General features: G+C 42.6%; 2 protein-coding genes across 3 annotated transcripts in view; both read right to left on the bottom strand.

Annotated features, from left to right (window-relative positions):
- The window catches only part of LOC115226187 (putative uncharacterized protein DDB_G0277255), a 31714-nt gene that overhangs the window by 13816 nt on the left and 3375 nt on the right, over positions 1-14523 (bottom strand). For both annotated transcript variants that reach the window (XM_029797195.2, XM_036514781.1), the window contains exons 2-3: positions 5803-7702; positions 2008-2317 (exon numbers count right to left, since the gene is read on the bottom strand). In XM_029797195.2, coding sequence (XP_029653055.1) covers positions 2008-2317; positions 5803-6477 — 985 coding nt within the window. In that variant the 5' untranslated portion in view covers positions 6478-7702. The remainder of the gene's footprint in view (positions 1-2007; positions 2318-5802; positions 7703-14523) is intronic.
- Positions 6547-7658, bottom strand: LOC115226050 (zinc finger and SCAN domain-containing protein 2-like). Its single transcript, XM_029797022.1, has 2 exons — positions 6695-7658; positions 6547-6569 (listed from the first exon to the last, which is right to left on the bottom strand). The coding sequence occupies exons 1-2, from the start codon at positions 7656-7658 to the stop codon at positions 6547-6549; spliced, it is 987 nt and encodes a 328-aa protein (XP_029652882.1).

The raw sequence follows: 14523 nt of genomic DNA, 5'->3' as shown, positions 1-14523 counted from the left end.
TGGCAGATTTCAAGAAGAATGGAAGCTTTGAAGGCTGAAGTGATACAAGGCAGTGGTGTGGGGTAGAGGTAGAGGTTGATGATGATAATGATGACAATGATGCTGATGGTGGAGATACAAAGATAGAAATAGCAGCCAATGACAATATAATGATAATAAAGGAAGGTGCTGTTGAACAATTTAATATTCCTCAACAGTTGTAGAGTTGAGAACCTAATTCAACCAGTTTTTAACCTTCAAGCCATCTGCCAATTCTGAGACGGAAAAAGGGCAACAGAAAGAGCAGGAGTAGACCCTTATTAGAGACAAAAACACCATCAAAATTGAAGATCAACTTATTAGACCTGGTAGAAATAGCAGCCAAATCTCCCTCAAATCACACCCTACTCTCTTATGTATGTATGTATATATGTATGTATGAGCCAATGAGGGAGACCTCTACATGGTAGCTAGACCTGCTAGAAATAACAGCCAAATCTCCCTCAAACAACACCCTACTCTCTTATGTATGTATATATGTATGTATGAGCCAATGAGGGAGACCTCTACATGGTAGCTAGACCTGCTAGAAATAACAGCCAAATCTCCCTCAAACAACACCCTACTCTCTTATGTATGTATATATGTATGTATGAGCCAATGAGGGAGACCTCTACATGGTAGCTAGACCTGGTAGAAATAGCAGCCAAATCTCCCTCAAATCACACCCTACTCTCTTATGTATGTATATATGTATGTATGAGCCAATGAGGGAGACCTCTACATGGTAGCTAGACCTGCTAGAAATAGTAGCCAAATCTCCCTCAAATCACACCCTACTCTCTTATGTATGTATATATGTATGTATGAGCCAATGAGGGAGACCTCTACATGGTAGCTAGACCTGCTAGAAATAGCAGCCAAATCTCCCTCAAATCACACCCTACTCTCTTATGTATATATATATGTATGTATGAGCCAATGAGTGAGACCTCTACATGGTAGCTAGACCTGCTAGAAATAGCAGCCAAATCTCCCTCAAATCACACCCTACTCTCTTATGTATGTATATATGTATGTATGAGCCAATGAGGGAGACCTCTACATGGTAGCTAGACCTGCTAGAAATAGCAGCCAAATCTCCCTCAAATCACACCCTACTCTCTTATGTATGTATATATGTAAGTATGAGCCAATGAGGGAGACCTCTACATGGTAGCTAGACCTGCTAGAAATAGCAGCCAAATCTCCCTCAAACAACACCCTACTCTCTTATGTATGTATATATGTATGTATGAGCCAATGAGGGAGACCTCTACATGGTAGCTAGACCTGCTAGAAATAGCAGCCAAATCTCCCTCAAATCACACCCTACTCTCTTATGTATGTATATATGTATGTATGAGCCAATGAGGGAGACCTCTACATGGTAGCTAGACCTGGTAGAAATAGCAGCCAAATCTCCCTCAAATCACACCCTACTCTCTTATGTATGTATATATGTATGTATGAGCCAATGAGGGAGACCTCTACATGGTAGCTAGACCTGGTAGAAATAGCAGCCAAATCTCCCTCAAATCACACCCTACTCTCTTATGTATGTATGAGCCAATGAGGGAGACCTCTACATGGTAGCTAGACCTGCTAGAAATAGTAGCCAAATCTCCCTCAAATCACACCCTACTCTCTTATGTATGTATATATGTATGTATGAGCCAATGAGGGAGACCTCTACATGGTAGCTAGACCTGCTAGAAATAGCAGCCAAATCTCCCTCAAATCACACCCTACTCTCTTATGTATGTATATATGTATGTATGAGCCAATGAGGGAGACCTCTACATGGTAGCTAGACCTGGTAGAAATAGCAGCCAAATCTCCCTCAAATCACACCCTACTCTCTTATGTATGTATATATGTATGTATGAGCCAATGAGGAAGACCTCTACATGGTAGCTAGACCTGGTAGAAATAGCAGCCATATATGTGATGGTCACAAGTGGAATGGCTTTGTCCCCTCCCACTCACCTGATTCCTTCAGTTGTTGTTCCAGCTGTAGGATGCGGTTGACGTGCATCTCGCAGTCAGCCTCCTTCGTCGCCAACCGACTCACTGTCTCTGTTGTCATCTTCTTCCAAATGTCACACTCATGGCACCGGCGTTGTGTGTTTGCTGATGCTGGGCCACGCCCGTTCCGCACTGATGTCTGGCCAGATGTGTAGGTGGGGTTACCAGCAGTGCTGGACACTAGCTGGTAGTCATGGTGGCTGTTGGACGACAATCTTGCAGAGGTGCGTGACCGCTTCTCGGAACTGGGCCCTGAAGACCTTGAGGAATTCTGTAAGGATATTAAACAGGTTCAGTTTGGAGACCTACACCCTGAGAACATTACACACATACACACATGATGCAGATAGGTACACATATGCAAATATATCTAAGTACACACACACATAAAACAGGAGTGTGTGTGTGTGTGTGTATATATATATATATACATATATATCAATAATAATAAAGGGTAAAATTAATTAATTAATTAGTAATTAATAATTTTACCAAGCAGTGTTCAGTATGTTAAAAGGACCATTTATGGTAAACTTAAACATTACTTTATATAATTAGGGTTCAGCAAAAAAATTTGCTTTACCACATACTGAACTTTTAGAAATAGCAGCCAAAGAATTTAGCTATTTCTTCCACTATATATATATACACACACACATATAAACACAGCACCACAAACATACAAATATATATGTGCACACGCACACAGATATACTTTGGAAATAATGTGTTTAGGAACAACACCAAAAGCTATAAATAATAACAGGAAAATATTAGGTTGGAAAATTCTTTGGTAAACAAGTTGAGGGCAGCCTTTAAGTTTTTCTATCAAAAATGGGTTTTCCAGCCCAATATATTTTGCATGTTTCACTTGTAGCTTTATGTGTGTGTTTCAAGATCCACTATTCCAAAACAAGAAATGATGATCTCTCAAAAGTTTATAAATTTCTTATGTCAACAGGAGAGAGGGGTAGAGAGAGTGATAGAGAGAGAGAGAGAGACAGACAGACAGATAAATAGATGGAAGGATAGATAGAGAGAGAGAGAGACAGACAGACAGACAGAGAGACAGACAGACAGATAGATAGATAGAGAGATAGATAGATAGATAGAGAGAGAGACAGACAGACAGACAGATAGATAGATAGAAATGGACAGATAGACAGACAGACAAACGGACAGATGGACGGATGGATGGATTTATTTATTTGTAAGTGGATTTTGTGGTCAAAGTATTTTTACATATTTTTTTGTGGTTGTGGCTGTGTGGTAAGAAGTTTGCTTCCAAAGCACATGACTCTGGGTTCAGTCCCATTGCATGGCACTTCAGGCAAATATCTTCTACTATAGCCTCAGGCCAACCAAACTCTTGTGAGTGGATTTAGTAGACGGAAACTGAAAGAAGCCTGTTGTGCATAAATGTGTTTGTTTGTGGGGGTATGTGTGTTTACATCCCCATAACTTAGTGGTTCAGCAAAAGGGACCAATAGAATTAGCACCAGACTTTTTAAAAAAATAAGGAGAATATGCATATTAATGAGGATAGCTGCATAAAGAAGTGCCAGGTTTCAATTGTGGAGGGAAGTTGTGGAAAGAGTAAACCTGAAAAGAGGTGGGATGAAGTGGTGAGAAAGGATTTTCAGATGCTGGGCCACGCTGAGGAAATAACAAGGGGTCAGGGGTTGTGTTTATTTGCTGTACTTGAGAAGATGAGCCAAGCTGAGTAAAATCGCTGTCATCCACACATAGAGGCACAGGTGCCACATAAGATGCACTTGTGTCACTGCTGCATATATTCACCCAGGCCAATCATCATCATCATCATCATCATCGTTTAACGTCCGCTTTCCATGCTAGCATGAGTTGGACGATTTTGACTGAGGGCTGGCGAACCAGACGACTGCACCAGGCCCCAATCTTGATCTGGCAGAGTTTCTACAGCTGGATGCCCTTCCTAATGCCAACCACTCCGAGAGTGTAGTCAGGCGGTACTGGCAATGACCTCGCTCGAATCCACGTAAAAAAGCACCCAGCAAAATCTGTAAATTGGTTGGCGTTAGGAAGGGCATCCAGCCATAAAAACCTTGCTACATCAAACAACTGGGGTCTGGACAGCTCCTGTCAAACCGTCCAACCCATGCCAACATAGAAAACGAATGTTAAACAATGATGATGATGATGATGATGATGCAGTGAATTCATTCAACTAAAGGTTCCTCAAGGTGGTGCCCCAGCATGGCCACATACGAGGTGTATATAAGTGAAGGGACATAAACGTGTGTTTATATCATACACACACATGATGGGCTTCTTCTTTCAGTTTTCATCTACAAAATCCACTTGCTATCTCTGGATCAGTCTGGGGCTAAGAAGACACCCCAGGTGCCACTCAGTGGGATTGAACCTGGAATCACAAACTTCTTACAACACCTGCAGCATATTGTGTACACATGTGTATGTGATTATATATGTGTGTGTGTGTGTGTGTCACTAGAATACGAACAGGATGGAGAAAATTCAGAGAGCTTTTCCCTCTGTTGGCAACCAAAGGTCTCTTTCTTGGAGTGAAAGGGAAATTGTATGATACATGTAGACAAACAGCAATGCTACATGGTTGTGAAACATGGGCAATGAATGCAAAACACATGTGAAAGTTAGAGAGGAATGAAGCTAGTATACTTTTACTTGTGGCGACATTCACCCTCGGTGGGTTGAGTCGGCTTCTTTTACCACCCTCGAGGCATCTCGAACCATGGCAGCCCACGCACGACGGTCCTGCCCCAGTTCACTGGAGATAGCGAGCCAGTCACGGTTCCATCGCCGCAGGCCGACAACCTGCGACCCATGAGCACAGAGAGGTCCTCCTTGATCGTCGTAACCCAGGTCTTCAGCTGCCCACCCGCGCATTTCCGCCAGTCGGGAGAAGGACATCACGGCTCAGTTCACCCACCGGACACCTACATGCATGGCCAAACCACCGCAAGCGGCGTTGTAGAAGGACAGATGGAAGGGGCCGCAGAGACAGGCGAAGTCAGAGATTGGCGGTGGGAACTTGATCCACCCGACGGCAGCGAAGAATGCTCTGGAGGCAGTCATTGTCGAAGACTTCCAGCCTTTGAGCTGGAAGAAAGCTAGTATGCTCTGCTGGGTGTACCGTGTCAGTGTACATGTGTGACAACGCTGGGGTATATTGAGGGAAAAGCTGGGCATAAGAGGAATTAGATGCAGTGTGCAAAAGAGAAGTATGTGCTGGTTTGGTCATGTGATGTGGATGGGTGGGGACAGCTGGGTAAAGAAGGGGCTGATCACTTAGGGTGGATGGAAAATGTGGGAGAGGAAAACCCAAGAAGGCATTAGATGAAGTGTTGAAAGTGAATCTTAAAACACTGGGAAGGCATTTAAGGAGAGGAGAAAGACCGAGATCCCTGGTGCCTTCCTACACCCAAGAAGACCTGTCTCCCCCGACTGCAGAATTGATGCTGGTGATGGTGCCACATAGATAGCACCCAGCACACTCTGTTAAGTGGGTGGCATTGGGAAAGGCATCCAGCTGTAGAAACCCTGGCAGAACAAACAAAGGAACCTGGTGACAGTTCCTGGCTTTACAAACTCCAATCAAATCATCCAACCCATGCCAGCAGGGAGAACGGACGTTGAGTGACGAGGATGGTGTATGCGTGTGTGTATATTCACAACATTAAGTACAGGTGTACATGTGTGTGTGTGTGTGTGTGTGTGCTTGTACTTTGTACACACCTTATTGACAGATCTGGACTCTGTTGCCATGGAACCAATCTTATATGTACACTGGCTGTCACTGACCAATATACTGGACCCAAGCTCTGACGACTGGTCATTGCTGACCGTGGGTGGTACTCTCATACAGAGTACAGGAAAAGGACGGTTGTCTTCAGTTCCGTCCACCACAGATGACTGCTGCTGCTGTTGCGAGTCTGTTGTATACATTGTGTTGTGTAGTGGACCATCCATGATGTGAGGAAGCGTGCTGGCATTGCGCTTGGTGGCCACGCCCTTCGTCAAGGAAGTTGACGATGCCAGGGTTGCACCACCGGGGCCGAGGGTAGATTTTTTCCTGTAGACCCCTGAGCCCGATTGCCGTTCGTTTGATGTGTGATTGTGTCCGGTGGCGATAGTGATGATGGAGGAAGACGAGGTAGAAACTGAAGAGGAATTAATGCTGCTAATGATGTTGTTGTTGTTGCTTGACGACCCTCGGGTTGCCTTGTCTTCGCTCGATTGACCCCCAAACAACTCAGAGAATTGATTCATTTCAACAATACTACTAATGCTGCCCCCTAGGTTCATATTCACCGTCACGCACCCGTCCAGCTCACCTCCACCCGATCCCGGCGACATTAAGCCATCACCATTAACTTTGTCCGATGCGCTGAAATGTTGCACAATATCCATGCAAGCAGCTGCAACACTGTTGTTGTTGCTGCTGTTGTTGGTTGCATAGATCTCCAGGTCCTATTCAGTTCAACAATGTTTGGTTTGACATCCTCCGGAGACCCACAACCAATGATGTTGTTGTTGTCATCATTGCTATTATTATGATTGTCATTATTCTCATCGTCGTCGTCGTCATCTTCTTCAAGAACTTTATCAACAACTGTTGTCGTCATACGACTCTCCACATGACCACCACCACTGCTGTTATTTGTGATGACAGTAGCAGCTGTAGTGTTACTGTTACTACTAACGGAGGGCTTTCTTTTCTTCTTGTTATTTTTATTACTATGACTAGTGGTGTTCTCACAGACAACCCCCAAGTCCAGCATGGCCCCTCGCCCGTTTTCATGACCTGCCTGCTGACCGAGAATGCTCAATGCTTGTGAAAGGTTTTCATTATCACTCAAGTCACCCGGTTCCTCGGAGTTCTTAACCTCGCTGTTGTCTTCCCCATTGCATAGGCTCTCGACGTCCCCTTCACATAGGGTCCCGCCATTTCCCCCAGGATTTTGCTTCTGAGAGCTAACACTCATTTTCCTGCACTGCGCACACCTGTACGTATAGCTTGGATGAAGCACTGCTCTGTGCAAACACAACTCCAGCAGGTCAGAGAAGTTGTCCAGCAAACAGATCTCACAGCTGTACAACTCCTTGGAATTCAGCCGGTCAGCGACAAAGTTCTCAATTGGAAAGAGAGCCTCACATGATTCGCACTTCATGAGGCCATCAATCTTCTTGTTATGTAACACCTGGTGACCAATCAAGTTGCTCTCGAATTCAAACGATTCATCGCAGTGAGGACAGGCGTACAGTTTACCTTCCATGTGGGATGCAACGTGCTGTGAAAATGCAATGATATTTTCAAACCCTTTGTTACATGTGGGACACAAGAACGGCTGCCTGACTTCGCCATGGACTTTGTGGGTAGTGAAATGGTCAACAAAGTGGTCGAGTTTGTAGAATTTGATGTCGCACTCGTGACAGTGGAATGGTTTTGTGTTTGGGTTTGGCCAAATCTGTTCAGCTGTGTTGCCGAATCTTTCCTGGCAGTAGAAACATTTGCTGTAGTTGTTGTCGTCTGATAGGACGCAGACGTCCGATTCTGGTGGTAATAAGTTCGGAGTAAAAGACTCCTGCATTGCTGGCTGGAAATGGTAAATTCTTCACTCAAAACTCTGGATATCTGAAAAGAAAGGAAAAGAAAAAGGGTAACTACAAGTTTAGCAGGAGAAATAAATAAATATACACACAATCATTTCAAGGTCTACTTTCCCATGCTGGCAATGATCGGACAGAATTAGTCAGAGCAGATGTATTTCTGTGGTTGGGTGTCACCTTCCTGTCACCAACTCTTAACCTGTTTCCAATCAAGGTAAATATTCATCCACAACCAGGTATGTCTCATAGAATACTGGAAATTAACGATATTGCTTGTAAAGTAGTGACACTCATTTACAACTGTTGCACAATGTCGTCAAGACAACAAAACACAAACACACACAAATCATCATCATCATCATCATCATTTAACGTCCGCTTTCCATGCTAGCATGGGTTGGACGATTTTAAGAGAGTTTCTACAGCTGGATGCCCTTCCTAATGCCAACCACTCTGAGAGTGTAGTGGGTGCTTTTTACGTGCCACCGGCATGGGCGCCAGTCAGGCAGTACTGGCAACGACTTTGCTCGAATCCTTTTATACATGCCACGAGCACAGGTGCCAGAAGGTGACTTTGGTAACGATCACGCTCAAATATATATATTCCTCTCATTCTGGTCTAACGACTCTCCAGGCTTGTTTTCATTAAGTTTCCTCGTATGAGACTCTCATGTTTTTGTTCCCAACTTTGACCCTCCATAAACCTTAAATTTTATTTTAGACCTTATGGGAGCAACTGTCTTGAAGACTCATATTGTCGTTAAATGCTCGAAATGAGGAGTAGATAGACAGCTGACAACCAATGAAGGGCCCTTTCTCTGTTTACCTGTCCTGTTTACCAATTTTTTCTTCTTGTTTACGTATTTCATGTTATTTGCACCATTGGTGATGTTTTTTGCCCATATATGCATGTGTATATATATATATATATATATATATATATATATATATATATATATATATATATAATAATAATAATAATAATAGGGAATAAATTATTCCAACCTTACAGGTAAAATTCAGTATAATAATATTATATCGAATTTCATAATATATAATATATGTATATAACTAATTTAGAGACGAACCACCATTCCACCACTCAGTCAATGAAGAATCCGTCCAAGACCATCCTGTGGGACATATACCATACAAAATACTAATCTAAAATGTTAATAATCTATAATATTGAACAGTAAGATTATTACAGTCATAAATATATAAGAGCAAATACTTTTAAAATCACAGAGAATACCATACACAGAAACATTCATAAAAATATTAATCTAAAATCAAATAAAGTATAATTTGAACAATAAAAATTTTGTTGTTCAATTTATTGTTCTAAGCCTAGGGAGAAGGGCAATGCTGTGTGTTTCATACAATTTCATGGACCAAAATTACTGAATGGATCCTTATGATATTTGGAACTTAGATTCAATGCATAAGGGCGGGTATAATGCAATATGTTTGGTTTGAATTTCAGATGGCCTAAAGGGGGCAGAACCCCCATGAAAAATCATAAATTTTTGATATTGAAGAAATTTCAACAATGGGTAATTGGCACACATCAAGAACTATTCTCAAAGTTTCCACTTCTCGTGAGGATTCTAAGACACCCTAATGGGGACCTTAACTCACAAATTTTAGTCATTTCTTTTATGATCCAAAACAGTGGGGTGGCATCATTCGAAAGCTAAAAACATTGCAAAGCGCATTGTGACCAGCGATGTATAACGATATCCAATAGTCTGGCTGATCATATGGTATACATATATATATGAGGTGATATCAAAAAGCTCCTGGATTAGTTCTGTAGCCCACCAACAGATGGCAGTACACAGCTGCATGCACGGGGATAGCTAGCAGTGACCTTCATGAGTCTGTGTGCCAAGTGACATTGTTCGAAATGTTGTGCTTCTCTGATTTTGTCATGGACAGGAACAAAGGGCCAAGGTGAAATTTTGTGCTAAACTTGGGAAATCTGCTACGGAGACATTAAGGCATGCTTTGTCGAGCTTACGGCGACAATGCAGTGGGTTGGGCACAATGCTTCGGGCATGGGTGCTTCAAAAGCAGAAGAGCATCTCTGGAAGATGCCAAGGAACAGAAGAAAGAGGACATGCACCCAACACCAGAGCTGAAGACACCTCCGAAAGGGGGGGCCCCACCATGTAAAAACGGTAGACGAGTAGGGGCCGAAACCAGACGTGCTTCCTCCTGATGTTGTCTTGAGCTAACTGGATCCTATAAAGGAGCTGTTGTGGTAGCAGACCACGAAACACGGTTGTAATTCCTTCCCCATCCACTTACAATATAAACATACCTTAGGCGATTGTTCACCAATAGATGGCAGCACACATTTTGTAAACATACATAGTTAAGAGCGAGTTCTGAGCCTACATTGAGTGCATTGAACGCAGGGGGATGTTTTAAAGCCATTTTGGAGTAAAAAAGGATAACTAATAAATCTCACTTAATACAGAAATAAGGGGGTACACCAAATCAGAGGTCTTAGTAGGACAGTAGATAGCAGTTATCTATTGATTAACTTTTTAGAATGCTGTTAATATTATTTGATTAGATAGTATAATTCGCTATTATATAAATCAGGAAGTGTAAACCAAAAAAACTCAAGAGTCATAGGTAAGGAGTCCGGACAATATGTTCCTTCATTGTTGTATGCAGCACAAATAACAGTAACTCAGTATAAGGATTCCTTACTCAGTAGAACTGGAAAAACTGAGTAGGGAGTGTAGGCTGCTATTTTGTGGGTCAGATGTGATCGTAATTATAAATGTGTAATACTAGGTAAAACTTGATAGAAAATTAGTTTCTTCAATTATGGAGGGAACGGTGGTTGGGAGGGGGGTAGGGGCTAAGCAGTGACAAGTGACATTGCAATGTTTTTATCAGCCCAAATATGCTTGATGCAAGTTTGAATTGGGGAAGAAGCTACTCACTGCATTTTGACATCTATAATAATAAATGCAAAAACCAATTTCTGTGTGTCAGTGTGTCACACTTTGACCCTCTCTCTCACTATTCAATGACACTTCTACTATTCCTCATGATGGGGTGAGAGTAATAGTATAGGTATACAGACAGTGAAGGCAGTAGTAGATGTATGGTTATGATGGTAACGGGGTGATAGTAATAGCATGAGCTATAGTTGTGAAGGCGACGGTGATGGTGGTGGTAGGTGAGGCAGTCAGGGATGACGGTGATAGTAAGTGATGTGAAAGACAGTGGTGATGGTGGTAGAGAGGAAGGCAGCAAAGTCAAAGGTATTGATGGTGGTGGTGTCAGAAGTCTGAATGGTGTGTGTATGGCAGTTGTGGTGACAATGGTGGTGGTTGGAAACAATCAGGGAGGCTATATCTCACTTTTCTTTTACTTGTTTCAGTCATTTGACTGCGGCCATGCTGGAGCACCGCCTTTAGTCGAGAAAATCGACCCCGGGACTTATTCTTTGTAAGCCCAGTACTTATTCTATTGGTCTCTTTTTGCCGAACCGCTAAGTGACGAGGATGTAAACACACCAGCTTCGGTTGTCAAACAATGCTAGGGGCACAAACAGACACACAAACATACACACAAATACATATATATATATATATATACATATATACGACAGGCTGCACTGGTTTGGTCATGGGATGCAGATGGATGAGGAGAATTGCATAAAGAAATGGTGATCCTTTAAAGCATTGGTCGGCCCGGGGCTATAGCAGAAGACACTTGCCCAAGATGCCACGCAGTGGGACTGAACCCGGAACCATGTGGTTGGTAAGCAAGCTACTTACCACACAGCCACTCCTGTGCCTGTTGGCAAAAGGAACTTGGCCACCTTGCCACCATGAAGCTCAATGCTTGAAAGGTGTTCTTTACATGCCACCAGTATGGGTGCACTTGGCTTGATGGGTCCTCTCAAGCACACACACACACACACACACATATCATCATCATTTAATGTCCGTTTTCCAGCTTGTATGGGTTGGCTGGCTTGGTTTCCACAGCTTGATGCCCTTCCTAATTCCAATCACTTCATAGAGTGTACTGTGTGTTTTTACGTGGCACCGACAGCTGTGCTTTTTGCATGGCACCTTGGTTTAAGGATCCCAGTTCTGTGTTGGGCAGGTCTTTCTTGAGTACAGCAATATGCCACATATCTCAGGCCTCTGTCATCTTCATAAGGTTCAGCGTTTTGAGATCGGTGTTCAATACTTCATTCCATGTCTTCCTGAGTTTCCCTCTTCCACAACATCTCTCCACTTTAAAGGATCACCATTTCTTTATGCAACTCTCCTCATCCATCTGCATCCCATGACCAAACCAGTGCAGCCTCCTCTTTTGCACAATGCATATGATTCCCCTTTTGCCCAACTTCTCTCTCAGTACACCAGTGCTCTGTCTCATGTGTGCACTGACACCAAACATCCAGTGGAGCATCCCACCTCTGTTCCTCCTCTCCAGCCTTCATATGTCCTCCACATTCAGGGCCCACAATTGCCTCATCTTGTCAGATGATAGACATTAAATGATAGTCAGGCATTTGTACAGTTTGGGATTTAAGTAACAAAAGCTTCTGCAACCCTTTTGCCATTCTCTCAGTCACCCTAGTAGGGTCCAGAGACAATCTGTTCCAAGACGACTGGGGCTTTTTTCACTGAAAGTTTAATGTCAGAGTATTTTTCTCCTGCAAGAACTGCCTTCCTCACAGCTTTGTCAAAAATAACAAGAGCCTCCTTAACCCCTGGAGAATCTGTTTAACCTGCAGAAGGATTTTGACAGGTGCTACCAATCTGGGTCAGAACAGACTTGGGAGTAATGGTAATTGAGGGGTTACTTCACACTCCACATAATACCAAGACTGGAGCCTCATCACCGGATGCTGCTTAAAGCCATGCCCAGAATATGTATGGATGTAAAGCCTCAGTAAAGCTGGACTCATGAGTCATCTTCGTAGTCATAAAACGAGACAGATGAGTGACAACCTGGCCACTGGTGGTGGTGTAACACACCATACTAATCATATCTGTCGGGTATGTATGTATGTGTGTAATTCGGCAGGAGGACTTAAACGACATGCAAAGGTACATGAAGCCCAGTTACAACTACAGCCGGCTTTTACCGGTAAAGGTTTTAGTTGCCAATTCTGTACAAGACATTGTAGATCTTTGGCTGGGCTAAAAAGTCACATTCAATCACAGCACCGGTAACAGTTAGGCTGCGTGCAATGGCCATACTCGATAACGAGGGGGCAGCCATCATGTATGTATGCATGCATGTATGTATCTTTGTTTATCATATTATCATGGGTGTTTTGTTCCAAACAACCACAGTGCAGAACAAGTCCATCATCATCATCACCACTTAGTATCTGCTTTTCATGCTGGCATGGGTCAGACAGTTTGACTGGAACTGGTAAGCCAGAGCTGCTGCACCAGGCTCCAGTCTGATCTGGCAAGGTTTCTACAGCTGGATGCCCTTCCTAACGCCAACCACTCCGAGAGTGTAGTGGGTGCTTCTAGTTAGGGAGTGGCACTTCCTCACACAGTTGTCCTCACCTATACGTAACACATGACCATACCAGAGCAGTCGTCTCTACATGTATATACAGTCTCACAGACTTATATAGCATACAAACACATGTATATATAGCATATACATCACATAAGGCATATACACATATGTGCATATATATTCTTTTGCACATTTCGGTCATTTGACCGCGGCTATGCTGGACCACTGCCTTTAATCAAACAAATCGACCCCAGGAATTATTCTCTCTAAGCCTCTTATTCTATCAGTCTCTTTTGCTGAACTGCTAAGTTTCAGGTACATAAGCACACCAACATTGGTTGTCAAGCGATGCTGGGGGGGACAAACACAGACACAAATACACACATAAATATATATGTATACACACACATATATGTGTATGTATATATATATATTTTTCTCTCCTTGTTTTTTCTCTGTCCTTTTCTGTAGAAGAGCATAGGCTCGAAACATAAAAGACTTTTTCTATTCCTGAGCGTTATACTAATACATCTGTTTGTTATGTACACCACCTGTCATCGTCTTTTGTTTGTTTTTTCGTAAACTATCACTATATATATATATATATATATATATATATATATATATATATATATATATATATATATATATATATATGATGGGCTTCTTTCAGTTTCAGTCTACTAAATCCACTCACAAGGCTTTGGTCAGCCTGAGGCTATGGCTGAAGACACTTGCCCAAGGTGCCATGTAGTGGGACTGAACCCAGAACCACGTGGTGGGAAAGCAAGCCTCTTACCACACAGCCATGCCTTTGCCTATATACACATACATCACATAAGGCATATACACACATATGCATGCATGCATATATATTGTGAGGCTGGTGCCACATAGAAAGCACTAAGTCCACTCTGTTGGGTGGTTGGTGTTCAGACGAGCATCCAGCTGTCAAAATCCTGCCAAAACAGTCACAGAAGTCTGGTGCAGGCATCTCCCTGCCTGGCTCTTGTAAAAAAATCACACCCATGCTAGCATCGAAGACAGACGTTAAACAATGATTATATAGACACATCACATAAGGCATATTCACGCATGTGTGTGTGTGTGTATGTATATATATATATATATACATATAGACACGTGCATATATACATACATATGATTTGTCTACATTCCTGTAACTTAGCGGTTCAGCAAAAGAAACTGATAGAATAAGTTTCAGACTTTTTAAAAAATGATAAATACTGGGGTCGATTAGTTCAACAAAAGAAAAAAAAAGAAAAGAATTCCTTCAAAGCGGGGCCCCAGCATGGCCGC

The sequence above is a fragment of the Octopus sinensis genome, linkage group LG29 (genome assembly GCF_006345805.1).
Source record: "Octopus sinensis linkage group LG29, ASM634580v1, whole genome shotgun sequence".
NCBI classification, from domain to species: domain Eukaryota; kingdom Metazoa; phylum Mollusca; class Cephalopoda; order Octopoda; family Octopodidae; genus Octopus; species Octopus sinensis.
Note: the sequence above shows the minus strand (reverse complement) of the source record. Positions and strands in the feature narration are given on the sequence as shown.